Consider the following 18930-nt stretch of genomic DNA (forward strand, 5'->3'; position numbering starts at 1 on the left):
CACTGTCGTGAGAGTGGGTGTGATCATATTTTTTTGTAGGCCAAACCGTTCCAACGCTTCAGCCGTTTTTGTGAAGACCGATTTTCGGGATGTCTCATTGTCTGACAAACACCACTGTAGCTCGGACACTTTGCACCGCAGATGCGGAAGGCCAGCATAGGTGGAGAGATGGATTGAAACACCGCCCATGCAGCAAACAAAACAAATCTCTAGTTTAAACTGACTCTTGGAGGTTCTAAGGAAGAAGTCCACTGCTTGACAGGCCTGAAGGTTAAATTCATGAGGGTTATATAGCCACACAGCTGCCTCGCCAAGGTTTCATACACCCCTCATAAAACCACACTCATGTTCACATGATTTAATGTATAACACATTAAACTGCCATGAATTTGGGTTGGAGGGAGAGTATAGTGGTTATGGTGTGACCCTGTCAGGACTGGGCTCTAACTGTAACCTTGTTGAGTGCTGAGTGACTAATGACTGAGTGACGCACACAAGATACAGTAGGTACAAGTACAGCACGAGCGAAGGCAGGTGGAAACGATACCAGTCCTCTCTTTTCTCCTCTTTGTCGAGTAGTGCCTGAAGACGGTTTTATTGGTTTTCTCTGGAGAAAGTGACAGTTGAGGGAAGGTGGGAGCGGTTGACAAAGTGCCCAGGTAGCATAGACTTCCATGATGGCACCAGCCCCGCGGACGGTGTGGGTTCTTCTCGCGCTGTCCGGTGTCCTGAATGTGCGCTCCTGCTGGACTTTTACTTGTCCTTCCATTTGCGAATGTTCAATGAAGAGCGATACATGTACCACAAACGGGAGAGAAACGGGAGAGAAACTCAGCTGCACGAGGGAAACGCAACTAAGGTCCCGAGTCGCTCCTTCGTTTATTCGAAACGTGTAAGTAGCCTACAATTCTATTCAGTTTTTGAGGAGGAATTGTGCGGATATTTTGTAATTATAGCGTCAATATGTATACAGTGTTTGTTAAAATGCACGTTTGTCGAGCTGATTATTTATTATTTGTTTTTTTAATTTAACCTTTCAATTCAACCAGTCGATTAAGAAACAAATTCGTATTTACAATGAGGGCATCAGTACAGTACCTACTGGTGGGCTTTGCCTTCATCATAATACCTTACGTTTTAAAAAAAAAAATTCTTTGTGTATTATTTCTAGAAGACTAATTCATCTGCCATTGACAGAAGTTTCAAGCAATGCCTTCAGGGGACTGATCAACGTGTCCAGAATGTGAGTTTCAATCAATCAATTACATGTATTTATTAAGCCATTTTCACCCATGACATACAGTTGAAGTCCGAAGTTTACATACACCTTAGCCAAATACATTTAAACTCAGTTTTTCACAATTCCTGACATTTTCGAGTAAAAATTCCCTGTCTTATGTCAGTTAGGATCACCACTTTATTTTAAGAATGTGAAATATCAGAATAACCATAGCGAGAAATATTTATTTCAGCTTTTATTTCTTTCATCACATTCCTAGTGGATCAGAAGTTTACAGACACTCAATTAGTATTTGGTAGCATTGCCTTTAAATTCTTTATTTTGGGCCAAACGTTTCGGGTAGCCCGAAGCCCATGTTGGCCCATTCCTCCTGACAGAGCTGGTGTAACTGAGTCAGGTTTGTAGGCCTCCTTGCTCACACACGCTTTTTCATTTCTGCCCACAAATGTTCTATAGGATTGAGGTCAGGGCTTTGTTATGGCCACACCAATACCTTGACTTTGTTGTCCTTAAGCCATTTTGCCACAACTTTGGAAGTATGCTTGGGGTCATTGTCCATTTGGAAGACCCATTTGCGACCAAGCTTTACCTTTCTGACTGATGTCTTGAGATGTTGCTTCAATATATTTTCCTCCTCATGACGCCATCTATTTTGTGAAGTGCACCAGTCCTTCCTGCAGCAAAACACCCCCACAACATGATGCTGCCACCCCCGTGCTTCACGGTTGGGATGGTGTTCTTCGGCTTGCAAGCCTCCCCCTTTTTCCTCCAAACATAATGATGGTCATTCTGGCCAAATAGTTCTATTTTTGTTTCATCAGACCAGAGGACATTTTTCCAAAAAGTACGATATTTGTTGCAAACCGTAATCTGGCTTTTTTATGGCGTTTTTGGGGCAGTGGCTTCTTGCTGATCAGTCTTTTAGGTTATGTCGATGTAGGACTCGTTTTACTGTGGATATAGATACTTTTGTACCTGTTTCCTCCAGCATCTTCACAATGTCCTTTGCTGTTGTTCTGGGATTGATTTGCACTTTTCACACCAAAGTACGTTCATGTCCAGGAGACAGAACGCGTCTCCTTCCTGAGGGGTATGACGGCTGCCTGGTCCCATGGTGTTTATACTTGCGTACTATTGTTTGTACAGATGAGCGTGGTACCTTCAGGCATTTGGAAATTGCTCCCAAGGATGAACCAGACTTGTGGAGGTCTACAATTTCTTTTTCTGAGGTCTTGGCTGATTTCTGATCTTTTGATTTTCCCATGATGTCATGCAAAGAGGCACTTAGTTTGAAGGTAGGCCTTGAAATACATCCACAGGTACACCTCCAATTGACTCAAATGATGTCAGAAGAAGCTTCTAAAGCCATGACTGTGGAGTGGACATTTGTGGAGTAGTTGAAGGACGAGTTTTAATGACTCCAACCTAGGTGTATGTAAACTTCCGACTTCAACTGTATCTCGTTAGATTATTAGCCATTATTAGCCCTGGTGACGTTACTTGTTTTCTGGTTAACTCTGCCTTTTCAGTGTAATAGGTCTGTTTAAACTCGACTTGTGCACATTTATATACTTGTTTTATTTGTGTTGCGGAACACATACTGCTGGTAGCTGTTGTGAAAAGTGTGATATTGTATGAAAAATGACTCTAAATGCATGTTAAGAAGAGGAAAGGAGATGTCCACTTTGAATGGGTAGCTTTGGAAGAGTTACCAACACACATCCTTTTAGAGAAAGTAGTTTGGTGTTCTTTTATTTGTGATGTGTTATTACTTTTCACCCGCTATTTAGGAGATAAAAAGCATGTCAATTCATATCAACAAATTGTTGGTTACTATATGGGAAATAATGCTAAGCATGGTTGGTGAACCAACTCGGTGGCCTTGTGGTAAGAGTGTCAACTGGAATGTTGCGAGTTCAATCCCCTGCCGCGTCATTCCAAAGATTGTAAAAATGGGACCCAAAGCGTCTCCTTTATTTAACTAGGCAAGTCAGTTACGAATAAATTCTTATTTTCAATGACGGCCTAGGAACAGTGGGTTAACTGCCTTGTTCAGGGGCAGAACGACAGATTTGTACCGTGTCAGCTCGGGGGTTTGAACTTGCAACCTTCCGGTTACTAGTCCAACCACTAGGCTACCCTGCCGCCCCATTAAGGAGATAGATTGGGGTTAAAGCTCTGTGATAGACTAACATCCTGTCCAGGGGGTTTACTTGTACATCAAGCTGCCTCATGCTACAGAAACCCATTCTAGCTTGCACAAGCCAACCCATATGGAATATAATCATGAAAAGCGAATAAGAATCTTGTACTGAATAGGAAGATTATATGTGTCTCATTAATATCTGGTAAGATTTTGTGTGTTTTGCCTTATATGTCAGTAGTGTATTTGTATAGGTGTTAACTCGGTGTGCGAGTTCATTAGAACGTGCGTCGAAGATGTCGTTCCCATAGCAACGATAAAAACATTCCCTAACCAGAAACCGTGGATTGATGGCAGCATTCGCGTGAAACTGAAAGCGCGAACCACTGCTTTTAATCAGGGCAAGGTGTCTGGTAACATGACTGAATACAAACAGTGCAGCTATTCCCTCCGCAAGGCTATTAAACAAGCTAAGCGTCAGTACAGAGACAAAGTGGAATCTCAATTCAACGGCTCAGACACAAGAGGCATGTGGCAGGGTCTACAGTCAATCACGGACTACAAGATGAAATCCAGCCCAGTCACGGACCAGGATGTCTTGCTCCCAGGCAGACTAAATAACTTTTTTGCCCGCTTTGAGGACAATACAGTGCCACTGACACGGCCTGCAACGGAAACATGCGGTCTCTCCTTCACTGCAGCCGAGGTGAGTAAGACATTTAAACGTGTTAACCCTCGCAAGGCTGCAGGCCCAGACGGCATCCCCAGCCGCGCCTCAGAGCATGCGCAGACCAGCTGGCCGGTGTGTTTACGGACATATTCAATCAATCCCTATACCAGTCTGCTGTTCCCACATGCTTCAAGAGGGCCACCATTGTTCCTGTTCCCAAGAAAGCTAAGGTAACTGAGCTAAACGACTACCGCCCCGTAGCACTCACTTCCGTCATCATGAAGTGCTTTGAGAGACTAGTTATCACCTCCACCCTACCTGACACCCTAGACCCACTCCAATTTGCTTACCGCCCAAATAGGTCCACAGACGATGCAATCTCAACCACACTGCACACTGCCCTAACCCACCTGGACAAGAGGAATACCTATGTGAGAATGCTGTTCATCGACTACAGCTCGGCATTCAACACCATAGTACCCTCCAAGCTCGTCATCAAGCTCGAGACCCTGGGTCTCGACCCCCCTGTGCAACTGGGTACTGGACTTCCTGACGGGCCGCCCCCAGGTGGTGAGGGTAGGCAACAACATCTCCTCCCCGCTGATCCTCAACACGGGGGCCCCACAAGGGTGCGTTCTGAGCCCTCTCCTGTACTCCCTGTTCACCCACGACTGCGTGGCCACGCACGCCTCCAACTCAATCATCAAGTTTGCGGACGACACAACAGTGGTAGGCTTGATTACCAACAACGACGAGACGGCCTACAGGTAGGAGGTGAGGGCCCTCGGAGTGTGGTGTCAGGAAAATAACCTCACACTCAACGTCAACAAAACTAAGGAGATGATTGTGGACTTCAGGAAACAGCAGAGGGAACACCCCCCTATCCACATCGATGGAACAGTAGTGGAGAGGGTAGCTAGTTTTAAGTTCCTCGGCATACACATCACAGACAAACTGAATTGGTCCACTCACACTGACAGCGTCGTGAAGAAGGCGCAGCAGCGCCTATTCAACCTCAGGAGGCTGAAGAAATTCGGCTTGTCACCAAAAGCACTCACAAACTTCTACAGATGCACAATCGAGAGCATCCTGGCGGGCTGTATCACCGCCTGGTACGGCAACTGCTCCGCCCTCAACCAAGGCTCTCCAGAGGGTAGTGAGGACTGCACAACGCATCACCGGGGCAAACTACCTGCCCTCCAGGACACCTACACCACCCGTTGTTACAGGAAGGCCATAAAGATCATCAAGGACATCAACCACCCGAACCACTGCCTGTTCACCCCGCTATCATCCAGAAGGCGAGGTCAGTACAGGTGCATCAAAGCTGGGACCGAGAGACTGAAAAACAGCTTCTATCTCAAGGCCATCAGACTGTTAAACAGCCACCACTAACAGTGTGAGTGGCTGCTGCCAACACACTGTCATTGACACTGACCCAACTCCAGCCATTTTAATAATGGGAATTGATGGGAATTATGTAAATATATCACTAGCCACTTTAAACAATGCTACCTTATATAATGTTACTTACCCTACATTATTCATCTCATATGCATATGTATATACTGTACTCTACATCATCGACTGCATCCTTATGTAACACATGTATCACTAGCCACTTTAACTATGCCACTTGTTTACTTTGTCTACACACTCATCTCATATGTATATACTGTACTCGATACCATCTACTGTATGCTGCTCTGTACCATCACTCATTCATATATCCTTATGTACATATTCCTTATCCCCTTACACTGTGTATAAGACAGTAGTTTTGGAATTGTTAGTTAGATTACTTGTTGGTTATCACTGCATTGTCGGAACTAGAAGCACAAGCATTTCGCTACACTCGCATTTAACATCTGCTAACCATGTGTATGTGACAAATAAAATTTGATTTGATTTGATTTTGAACTTAAACACACAGTTAATATGCAGAGGGTCTTGGTCTGAATATGAGGCATTGTGTGGATAGAAAGAGAATCGCACAGCCATTTACCATTGAAGTTTTCACTATGAATTTCATTAATCACTTTTGTTTTTGAATCTCATAGACACACAATAAAGTCTCAGAATGTGACTGATTGGGTATCAAAACCTGGTTTGTTGTGTGATACAAGACTGTGTTAGCACACTGAACTAAAGCTGCAAATGTGAATTTACTATTTACATTTTAATAATTTAGTAGACACTCTTATCCAGAACAACTTGCAGTTAGTGCATTCATCTTAAAGGTTGAGTAAGTTAGAGTTTTTTGACAAATGTACCCAAATTTCTATTATATTTTATTAGTTTATATGTAGTGAATGCCATAATGTCGTTATTTTGTTAGATGCTTCTCCCAATTAGCTAAAATCATATTTTTTCAAAGACGTTTTAGCTGTCACGCGAGATGTTCGGTCCAAACAGATTCACAAATGATGGGAATTTGTCGTGCTATGAACACATTGTCTCCCACCAAGGCACGTGTTGCTAAGCAACCCCCCCTGTACTGTCCTGGGGAGACCTGCTCCCTCTGTGACTAAAGCCAGTGTGAGAAATGTGCTAACAAATGTTTTTGCTGTGAAACTAAATAAATGCTGCATTCTGGCCAACGAAACTTATTTGCTAGATTCATGACAGTGTTGTTAGACAAAGCAATGAACTTCAAAATGTGATATAGTTTTATTGGAATTTGCAGCTGTTGTTGGTAATTAATTAATCTGTGATTTGACTTACTTTATCTTTAAGGTAGCTAGCTAAGAGAGACAACAACATTCCACAGTCATAACAAGAACATGTCTTCCTCACCTGGACAAAAGGAACAACTACAGTATGTGAGAATGCTATTCATTGACTACGGCTTAGTGTTCAACACCATAGTGGAAGCTGACCACTAGGGTTAACAGTGAGCGCTGTTTCCTTCAAGTAGATTTCGGTTGTGACGTTGTGGACGGGAATGGCGGATGGGCGTAAGTTTGAATCAAGTGATAGAAAGTCGTTTTTAAAATATTTGTTTTAAGCCTATCCCAAACCTTAACCCTTATCTTAACCATTTGGAGTTAATGCCTGAATTTAAGAATTTGGAGTTAATGCCTGATTTAAACCTGACCTTAAAAATGTGTAGTTAATGCCTAAACTTAACCTTAAACACTTAACCTTAAACACTTAAAAATGTGACGTTTGGAATTACTTAGACATTGACGTTTAAGAAAAATGTATGAATGTCTAATTCTGATGTGAGACTGTGAGAGCTGGTAGGACAACAACCTCTCCATCAACGTCAGCAAGACAAAGGAGTTGATCATGAACTACAGGAAATGGAGGGCACACCCCTATTCATGTCAACGGGGCTGAGGTGTAGCGGGTCGAGAGCTTTAAGTTCCTCAGTTTCCATATCACTAAGGATCTATCATGGTCCAAACTCACCAACACATTTGTGAAGAGGGCACTACAACGCCGCTTCCCCCTCAGGAGGCTGAAAAGATTTGGCATGGGCCCTCAGATCCTCAAAATACTCTACAGCTACCACCATGAGAGCATATTGACTGGCGGCATCACCGCTTGGTATGGCAACTGCTTGGCATCCGATCGCTAGGTGCTACTTAGGGTAGTGCATATGGCCCAGTACATCACTGGGGCTGAGCTCCCTGCCATACAGGACCTCTTTACCAGATGGTGTCAGAGGAAGGCCCTAAAAATTGTTAGACTCCAGCCACTCAAGTCACTGACTGTTCTCTCTGCTACCGCACAGCAAACGGTACCAATGCACCAAGTCTGGAACCAGCAAGACTTTGAACAGCTTCTACCCCCAAGCCATAAAACTACTAAAAAGTTAACTAAATAGCTACCCGGACTACCTGCATTGACTCTTTTTGCACTAACTTTTTTGCCTCATCAGACACGATGCTGCTACTGTTGACCATCTGTCACTTTATTCCTAGGTATATGTACATATCTACTTCAATGACCTCGTACCCCTGCACATCCACTCAGTACTGGTAGCCCTTGTATATAGTCAAAATATTATTACTCATTGTGTATCTATTATTACTTGTATTATTATGTGTTTTACTTTTCTATTACTTCTATATTTTCTTTCTCTCTGTATTGTTGGGAAGGGCTCGTGATTAAGCATTTCACTGTTAGTCTACACCTGTTGTTTACGGAGCATGTGTAGCTAAGGACAGGGAAGGGGTCGGGGGGCCACCACCTCATTCCAGTTACATCCATATCCCATCCACCCCAATGCATTGCATTCATAACTGAGTCATACACTCATCTGGGGTGACAGCTTTACCCCAGCTTGGCTTGAAGTCAAGGACTCCTAGCTTCTCACAAGCCAACTAGTAAGACTCATATTATGGTATTTTATCAGGGGGGGTGGCTTAATCTTGCCTGGTTCCAGATCTGTTTACTCTTACCTGTGTCCTATCGTCAGGGGACCAGGCTTACCCTAATCTGATCTGGTCAGGATGCAGCTGTCCCCTTATTGATAACTCAATTAGTGACTGGTTGAGGTTTTGATTGAGGTCTATTCCACCCCTCTTAGCTATCATTATCTCTTTATATGAGTTCATCAGTTAATCATTGAGTAATATTGAACCGAACCCTGCGTGTGTTATAGCTCTCTGCCATAATACGTTGATCACTCTCCAAGAGAAGTTCACCCCAAGCTTATGAGCTCATCAAGGTAAGGATAGACCAGACACCACATGTATTCCGGTCCACATCTACAAGGTTACTGCTTACTCCGTGGCCCAGTTACCACTTAGAATTAGGGTCCAGAAGTGGATATATAGTGTATATAGCATATATATGTACTATATTGATAAAGTCAATTTTACGCTCTCTGAGCCAGTGTTGCTTTGCAACTCACAAAATGTACACTGAAAAATCAACACTAGGGCCTAGATTCAATCAGATCAAGCGTTTACAAGCGTTAACCAGCATTGGCCAACATCCGCATAGCAGATGTTTTGACGTGTTGGAGGTGTAACGGGTATGAGCTGACGTATCGGTGAGTGGATGCTTTTGTGTCCCATCCCACTCCCTTCCTTATTATCCTACTGCGTTGGAAGTCACAACCCACTCCCTTCCTTATTATCCTACTGCGTTCAAAGTCACAACCACTCCGTTCCTTGTCATCCTACTGCATTAGAAGTCACAACCCACTCCCTTCCTTATCATCCCTACCATATTAGAAGTCACAACCCACTCCCTTCCTTAGTATCCTACTGCGTTAGAAGTCACAACCACTCTGTTCCTTGTCATCCTACTGCGTTAGAAGTCACAACCCACTCCCTTCCTTATCATCCCTACCATATTAGACATCACAACCACTCCCTTCGTTATCATCCCTACCATATTATAAGTCACAACCACTCCCTTCCTTATCATCCCTACCATATTAGAAGTCACAACCCACTCCCTTCCTTATCATCCCTACCATATTAGACGTCACAACCCACTCCCTTCCTTATCATCCCTACCATATTAGAAGTCACAACCACTCCCTTCCTTATCATCCCTACCATATTAGACATCACAACCACTCCCTTCCTTATTATCCCTACTGCGTTAGAAGTCACAACAACTCCCTTCCTTATCATCCCTACCATACTAGAAGTCACAACCCACTCCCTTCCTTATCATCCCTACCATATTAGACATCACAACCACTCCCTTCCTTATCATCCCTACCATACTAGAAGTCACAACCCACTCCCTTCCTTATCATCCCTACCATATTAGACATCACAACCACTCCCTTCCTTATCATCCCTACCATACTAGACAGTCACAACCCACTCCCTTCCTTATCATCCCTACCATATTAGACGTCACAACCCACTCCCTTCCTTATCATCCCTACCATATTAGACATCACAACCACTCCCTTCCTTATCATCCCTACCATACTAGAAGTCACAACCCACTCCCTTCCTTATCATCCCTACCATATTAGACGTCACAACCCACTCCCTTCCTTATCATCCCTACCATATTAGAAGTCACAACCACTCCCTTCCTTATCATCCCTACCATATTAGACATCACAACCACTCCCTTCCTTATCATCCTACCATACTGCGTTAGAAGTCACAACAACTCCCTTCCTTATCATCCCTACCATACTAGAAGTCACAACCCACTCCCTTCCTTATCATCCCTACCATATTAGACATCACAACCCACTCCCTTCCTTATCATCCCTACCATATTAGACGTCACAACCCACTCCCTTCCTTATCATCCCTACCATATTAGACGTCACAACCCACTCCCTTCCTTATCATCCCTACCATATTAGACATCACAACCACGCCCTTCCTTATCATCCCTACCATACTAGAAGTCACAACCCACTCCCTTCCTTATCATCCCTACCATACTAGAAGTCACAACCCACTCCCTTCCTTATCATCCCTACCATACTAGAAGTCACAACCCACTCCCTTCCTTATCATCCCTACCATATTAGACGTCACAACCCACTCCCTTCCTTATCATCCCTACCATATTAGACATCACAACCACTCCCTTCCTTATCATCCCTACCATATTAGAAGTCACAACCAACTCCCTTCCTTATCATCCCTACCATATTAGACATCACAACCCACTCCCTTCCTTATCATCCCTACCATATTAGACATCACAACCACTCCCCTTCCTTATCATCCCTACCATATTAGACATCACAACCCACTCCCTTCCTTATCATCCCTACCATATTAGACATCACAACCACTCCCCTTCCTTATCATCCCTACCATATTAGACATCACAACCCACTCCCTTCCTTATCATCCCTACCATATTAGACGTCACAACCACTCCCTTCCTTATTTTCCTACCACGTTAGAAGTCACTAGAAAGTGTAGTCTCTATAAATTATAGAAATAATTACTCCAATGTCAACCCATTGATGTTAGGCTAATGCATGTTTTGTTGCATCCAATGGCAGTGTCCGCGATCAGGTAACGTAACGAACCGCTTGTGGATTTCACAGTTCTAACACAGTTCCACCTCGGACACCTCCAAAATAACTGCTATGTCAATCTGATTGAATCTAGTCCTAGGTCACACTGGCCAGTTTGCTATTGCGGAGTTCAGATGGTCTTGTCTTGTCATGGATGACTCACATTGGCTGGACTCACTCACTTTCCTCCAAGGATGATGATGCTCTGAAATGGCTTTTTAATCATTCTCCAAAAGTAATGCTAATTAAGATGGTATACAACAACTTAAGAGGGAAGGTACATACACACACAACACACACGGGGCTGAGTGAAAATATAAGCATAGTGGGTCGCTAGGTTTAATTATTCTCTGGTTTAAGATGGAATCTAAATGGCTATCTAAATGGAAAGTGTTGGTTAATTACAGATCAGTCGGCGGTATGGTGGCTTGGAAAGGTCAAAACGTATGGAGGTCTATAAAAAGGTATAATTAACACTAGAAGAAGGGGGTTGAGAGGGTGTGGGAGGTTGGTTTGGGATGGGGGATGGGTTGGAGGGTAGCAAGGACAGGAAAGACAGGAAACAGTCAAGGGCATGTCACTAGAGCCTTCCTCACCGCATTTATTTGTTTTTTAAAGAAGTGTCATAACGTTTCTCTTCCTCTCTGAGCCTAGTCACCTTGACCTCATCACAATACTTATTATTTCACTCTTCCATTTGCAGTCTACGCTCTGCATAATCTCTATTCGATGATTAACGGATATTCCTTTAGAATGGGAATGTACATTATGCTGTGTATTTTTCTGCCACAGTGAGATCTCTCAGAGTGACTGCATCAGGAACATAAGAAACCATGCATTCCTCTCTCTCCACAGCTTGGCTGAGATGTAAGTGTCTCACGCACGCACGCACGCACACACGCTCACACACGCTCACACGCTCACACACACACACACACACACACACACACACACACACACACACACACACACACACACACACACACACACACACACACACACACACACACACACACACACACACACACACACACACACACACACACACACACACACACACACACACACACACACACACACACACACACACACACACACACACACACACACCAATTACAGAACTTTCATCTCAAAATTGTCAAGGTTTCAGTTGGTGAGATAACGTTTTGTTCCATTGGAGGCCATGGATTAGACTGTGTTGTCTCCTATCCTGATAAGTTCTGATGTTACTGTAATACACTGGTTAATGTGAAGATTTGTGGTTCATTGAACCTTGAATGAGCCATTATCTAAATCCATTATTCTGCCTTGAATGAGCCATTATCTAAATCCATTAGTCTGCCTTGAATGAGCCATTTTCTAAATCCATTAGTCTGCCATGAGTGAGCCATTTGCTAAATCCATTAGTCTGCCTTGAATGAGCCATTATCTAAATCCATTATTCTGCCTTGAATGAGCCATTATCTAAATCCATTAGTCTGCCTTGAATGAGCCATTATCTAAATCCATTATTCTGCCTTGAATGAGCCATTATCTAAATCCATTAGTCTGCCTTGAATGAGCCATTATCTAAATCCATTATTCTGCCTTGAATGAGCCATTATCTAAATCAATTAGTCTTCCTTGAATGAGCCATTATCTAAATCCATTAGTCTGCCTTGAATGAGCCATTATCTAAATCCATTAGTCTGCCTTGAACACAACAATGCTTGCAGAATATAATTTACTTACTTTATCCTCTTCATTCCTAGATATAACATTACTGTAACAAAAACATGTAAAAGTATGAGTCACAAGTACACTCAAGAGTAAAAAATATATGTTACTTGATTGGGCTATTGGAAATCAATGTTAACTTTTTTTAAAATAAATGTTAATATTGTTCTGTTTTCTGTTATTCCTTAGACAGATACAGAACATCATACATCTGATCAGTATAGAGAAGGGGGCCTTCACTGATCTGCCCAGGCTGAGATACCTGTAAGCCTTTATTACAAGTACAGTATATTGTTAGTTACCATACAACTCTAATTCCAGTTACAATACCTGTTTGTCAATGATCAATTTATATATATATGTATCTGTATCTGTATCTGATGTTCTGTATTCTTTCTTACCTCTGTTTCTTTCTTCATCTCCTCTTTCCCACCTTCTCCTCTTTTCTCTCTCCCAGGAGTATCTGTAACACAGGAATAATACATTTTCCTGACTTCTCCACCATGTCCTCTTTGGTGATACTGGATAACTTCTTCCTGTACGTATCCAGAACTTGACCCACTTGAAACTGGATTACAAGTTGATGTTGGTCTACCTTATATTTTAAAATCATATGTTATGATAATATAGCTTCACCCATTTTAAGATAATATACACTCAACCCCAGTGTTGCCCTGCAATTTCAATTCCAATTTTTCTCACTGAAAAGGAACTGACCCTGGTCTGTGACATGACATGTTCAGTGGCCAGGCACTGATATTTAGTATCTCTTCTCTACTCTTTGCTTCTTTCTGCTCATCTCACCTCTCCTCTTCTCCTCTCCCCTTTTCTCTCTTATCCTCTCCTCCTCATTTCTGTGTTCAGTGAGCTGGGAGATAACATGCATCTCGACAGCATACCTGCCAATGCCTTTCAAGGTATCACAGAGGAGAGTGTGTACATGTGAGTATCAGTACAATACTATGACTTATTTTCAGCCATACTCCAAACAGCCATACTCCAAACAGCCATACTCCAAACAGCCATACTCCAAACAGCCATATTCCAAACAGCCATACTCCAAACAGCCATACTCCAAACAGCCATACTCCAAACAGCCATACTCCAAACAGCCATATTCCAAACAGCCATACTCCAAACAGCCATATTCCAAACAGCCATACTCCAAACAGCCATATTCCAAACAGCCATATTCCAAACAGCCATACTCCAAACCAAACAGCCATACTCCAAACAGCCATATTCCAAACAGCCATACTCCAAACAGCCAAACAGCCATACTCCAAACAGCCATACTCCAAACAGCCATATTCCAAACAGCCATACTCCAAACAGCCATATTCCAAACAGCCATACTCCAAACAGCCATATCCAAACAGCCATACTCCAAACAGCCATATTCCAAACAGCCATACTCCAAACAGCCATACTCCAAACAGCCATACTCCAAACAGCCATATTCCAAACAGCCAAACAGCCATATTCCAAACAGCCATATTCCAAACAGCCATACTCCAAACAGCCATACTCCAAACAGCCATACTCCAAACAGCCATATTCCAAACAGCCATACTCCAAACAGCCATATTCCAAACAGCCATACTCCAAACAGCCATATTCCAAACAGCCATACTCCAAACAGCCATATTCCAAACAGCCATATTCCAAACAGCCATACTCCAAACAGCCATACTCCAAACAGCCATACTCCAAACAGCCATATTCCAAACAGCCATATTCCAAACAGCCATACTCCAAACAGCCATACTCCAAACAGCCATACTCCAAACAGCCATATTCCAAACAGCCATATTCCAAACAGCCATACTCCAAACAGCCATACTCCAAACAGCCATATTCCAAACAGCCATACTCCAAACAGCCATATTCCAAACAGCCATACTCCAAACAGCCATATTCCAAACAGCCATACTCCAAACAGCCATACTCCAAACAGCCATATTCCAAACAGCCATACTCCAAACAGCCATATTCCAAACAGCCATACTCCAAACAGCCATATTCCAAACAGCCATACTCCAAACAGCCATATTCCAAACAGCCATATTCCAAACAGCCATATTCCAAACAGCCATACTCCAAACAGCCATTCTCCAAACAGCCATATTCCAAACAGTCATACTCCAAACAGCCATATTCCAAACAGCCATACTCCAAACAGCCATATTCCAAACAGCAATACTCCAAACAGCCATATTCCAAACAGCCATACTCCAAACAGCCATACTCCAAACAGCCATATTCCAAACAGCCATACTCCAAACAGCCATATTCCAAACAGCCATACTCCAAACAGCCATTCTCCAAACAGCCATACTTTCTTGAGCAAATTACTTGTTTTGTGGGCTTTAATTTTCTCAGCACGTGTTTAGATCATTGATTAGAGAATTCTCTCATCTAGGTGTTTCATGTAACCTAAGAATCGTTTCACTGCTGATTTCATTTAACCTCATCTAATTGGTTGCAGTAACCATTATAATTGTCATTGAGTCCCGGTTTAGGACAGCACTTGTAAATTATGTTTTTTAATCATTTTCTGTTGTATGTCTGCAAGCAATTGTAAATCGGCGAAGCTGACATTGACAACCAATTCAAATGAAATGCTTAGAAATGTTTTCCTTCCAGGAAAATGATAAAAAATGGATTCAAGGAAATCAGGTCACACGCTTTCAACGGAACAAATCTGGATAAACTGTATGTATTCCCCTCAAACAATCAACATTTCCCTCCACTGCTGCTGAGTTTCAGTTGTTACAACAAAGTGCCTGAAACACACACACACACACACACTCTCTCTCTCAGCAGGAGCTGCTGTTGTGAGTTTTTCTAAGCCTGTTTTGCTGTTGTTTCAGAGTTGTGTCGAAGGCTTGGGTTAATCAAAGAAACTCAATGTACCAGTAAATAAATGTCTTGTGAGACAAAACATTGATTGGGTGCCCCGTTGTTTATTTTACCCCCTTGCCACGCTGAGGCGTCAGCGGCGTCTTGGTCTCGCCAGAATCGCTTTCAAGGAGTCTAAACAAACAAAGCTTAATAAGTTAGTTAGTTAGTTAGTTAGTTGAGATGAGGATCAGTTGGGCATCCATAGAAAAGTGTAGGTTTTAGAGAAGAAAAAACAAAAAAAGGGACAAATATCAGAATCCAAAAGCAAAACGCCTATATTTCAATCATTTATTGCAAGTATATAACTGTCATGGCTTGTGCTCATCTGTGATGAAGACAAACATGACCTCATCCCATGTATTTGACTGTTTTCTTGTGTAGGATTCTGAAAGGAAACAGGTATCTGAGGAACATCCATGAAGATGCCTTTGAGGGGGCCTCAGGGCCAATTATGCTGTAAGTGAATACTTCCTTTGACAACCATAATGTAAAATTCACCTTCAGTATAATAGTCCATTCTTATAATATAAACGTCATTCCTGCCACACTGACCTCCACAGAGCCCCAGTATTTCCTGTTTCACACCCTTCCTGCCACACTGACCTCCACAGAGCCCCAGTATTTCCTGTTTCACACCCTTCCTGCCACACTGACCTCCACAGAGCCCCAGTATTTCCTGTTTCACACCCTTCCTGCCATACTGACCTCCACAGAGCCCCAGTATTTCCTGTTTAACACCCTTCCTGCCACACTGACCTCCAGAGAGCCCCAGTATTTCCTGTTTCACATCTTTCCTGCCACACTGACCTCCACAGAGCCCCAGCATTTCCTGTTTCACTACCTATAACGGACAATGTCAAACATGCACATTAGTTATACATTTAACAAAGATTACATCGACAACATCTGACTACTGATCCATTTTTATCATAGAGAACTTGTGGTTTATGGTGCATTGGAGGGATTTCTTAGGCATAATGATTATTCATCCATGTTCAACAATACAAGGTTTATGCTGTAATCTACGATTTGTCGACCAGGTCTATCTCAGTATTTATGAGATTGTAATGGTATGCATGTTGTCTAGTCTAGTAATGTTGTTTTTTTGCATCCTGCTTTACTTTGTTAATATCTTTAAAAAAAATAGTGTTAATAACTTCTTATGGCTGCAGGGGCAGTATTGAGTAGCTTGGATGAAAGGTGCCCAGAGTAAACGGCCTGCTCCTCAGTCCCAGTTGCTAATATATGCATATTATTATTAGTATTGGATAGAAAACACTCTGAAGTTTCTAAAACTGTTTTAATGATGTCTGTGAGTATAACATAACTCATATGGCAGGCAAAAACCTGAGAAGAAATCCAAACAGGAAGTGAGAAATCTGAGGTTGATCGATTTTCAACCCAGCCCCTATTGAATTCACAGTGGGGTATGGATGAAGTTGCACTTCCTAGGGCTTCCACTAGATGTCAACCGTCTTTAGAAACTTGAATGAGGCAGCTACTGTGTTGTGAGGCTGAATGGGAGCTGAATGAGCCAGGTGTCTGGCAGAGAGTCATGGGCTGTTCACGCGCAATTCACATGATAGCGACCTGCGTTCCATGGCTTTCCTACAGACAAAGGAATTCTCCGGTTGGAACTTTATTGAAGATTTATGATAACACCCTAAAGATTGATTCTATACTTAGTTTGACAAGTTTCTTCGACCTGTAATATAACTTTTTGAAATTTTCGGCCGACGTTCGGATGGACTTGCACGAGCGTTTGGATTTGTGTACTAAACGCGCTAACAAAAGTAGCTACATGGACATAAATAATGGACATTATCGAACAAATCTGACACAGCGGTTGCATTAAGGAGAGGTATATCTATAATTCCATGTGTATAACTTTTATATCCATCTACATTTATGATGAGTATTTCTGTTGAATTGATGTGGCTATGCAAAATCACTGGATGTTTGTAAACTCATGTGTAAACTCATATTTTTTTAATACAAATATGAACTTTATCTAACAAAACATGTATTGTGTAACATGAAGTCCTATGAGTGTCATCTGATGAAGATCATCAAAGGTTAGTGATTCATTTTATCTCTATTTGTGCTTTTTGTGACTCCTCTCTTTGGCTGGAAAAATGGCTGTGGTTTTCTGTGAGTTGGTGGTCACCTAACATAATAGTTTGTGGTGCTTTCGCTGTAAAGCCTATTTGAAATCGGACACTGTGGTGGGAGTAACAACGAGATTACCCTTAAAACGGTATAAGATACATGTATGTTTGAGAAATTTTAATTATGAGATCTCTGTTTTGAATTTGGCGCCCTGCACTTTCACTGGCTGTTGTCATAACATCCCGTTAATGGGATTGCAGCCCTAATTAAAGTATGTTAGGGTGAAAGGTTAGGGTTAGCTCTGGGGTGGTAAGTAGCCCAGTGACTAAGGATTTAGACTTGTTTGCCTGTTGGAATCCCGGGCCGGACCATGAGGGAAAAAAAGGGGGATATTGCTCTGGCAACTGGAGTGCTGCTGGGTTCACATCCTAACAACAATCCCCTACTGTTGGGACCTTGATCAAGGCCCCACAACATACTCTCCATCCATTGCAGATTTTTTATGTTTTCATTTTACCCCCCCCACCTTCAGAGGACAAATATCTTCATTTTGTTTTTTATACAGCTTTTTTGCTACACATACATACATTTTACCTGCACATTTTACATACACATTTTGCTTGGTACTTTTATATATATATAACATCAAGACATTACCAAACAAACTCTTTAATCCCACCTATCACCATAGACCTCCCTTGTTTGGTTTCCATGTGCCATATTTTTCAATTGTGCTGTGATTATTTTACAAAAATGTTGAATCTTTCTAATTGTATATTATCCACAGTGTAACGGTTTTCTTCCTGGGAAGGAGAGGAGGACCAAAATGCAGCGTGGTTATTGTTAAGCATCTTTAATAAAGACGAAAACACTACACAAATACAAAATAAGAAACCGTGGCAAAACCGACACAGGCCTAACTGGTGCAGAGAACACAGAGACAGGAAACAACCACCCACAAAATACCCAAAGAATATGGCTGCCTAAATATGGTTCCCAATCAGAGACAACGATAAACACCTGCCTCTGATTGAGAACCACTCTTGGCAACCATAGATTTACCTAGACAACTACACTGAACACAACCCCATAAATCTAATAAACCCCTAGACAAGACGACACACAATAAATCACCCATGTCACACCCTGGCCTAACCAAAATAATAAAGAAAACACAG

General features: G+C 42.3%; 1 protein-coding gene across 1 annotated transcript in view; it reads left to right on the top strand.

The window, feature by feature from the left end:
- Positions 1 to 321: 321 nt before the first annotated feature.
- Positions 322 to 18930, top strand: part of LOC118360918 (lutropin-choriogonadotropic hormone receptor-like) — a 31569-nt gene continuing 12960 nt past the window's right edge. The window contains exons 1-8 of the mRNA XM_052470753.1: positions 322 to 892; positions 1172 to 1243; positions 11816 to 11890; positions 12929 to 13003; positions 13197 to 13277; positions 13604 to 13681; positions 15386 to 15454; positions 16025 to 16099. Of these exons, the coding sequence (XP_052326713.1) occupies positions 675 to 892; positions 1172 to 1243; positions 11816 to 11890; positions 12929 to 13003; positions 13197 to 13277; positions 13604 to 13681; positions 15386 to 15454; positions 16025 to 16099 (743 nt within the window). The 5' untranslated portion in view covers positions 322 to 674. The remainder of the gene's footprint in view (positions 893 to 1171; positions 1244 to 11815; positions 11891 to 12928; positions 13004 to 13196; positions 13278 to 13603; positions 13682 to 15385; positions 15455 to 16024; positions 16100 to 18930) is intronic.

Source organism: Oncorhynchus keta, chromosome 2 (assembly GCF_023373465.1).
Source record: "Oncorhynchus keta strain PuntledgeMale-10-30-2019 chromosome 2, Oket_V2, whole genome shotgun sequence".
Taxonomy (NCBI): domain Eukaryota; kingdom Metazoa; phylum Chordata; class Actinopteri; order Salmoniformes; family Salmonidae; genus Oncorhynchus; species Oncorhynchus keta.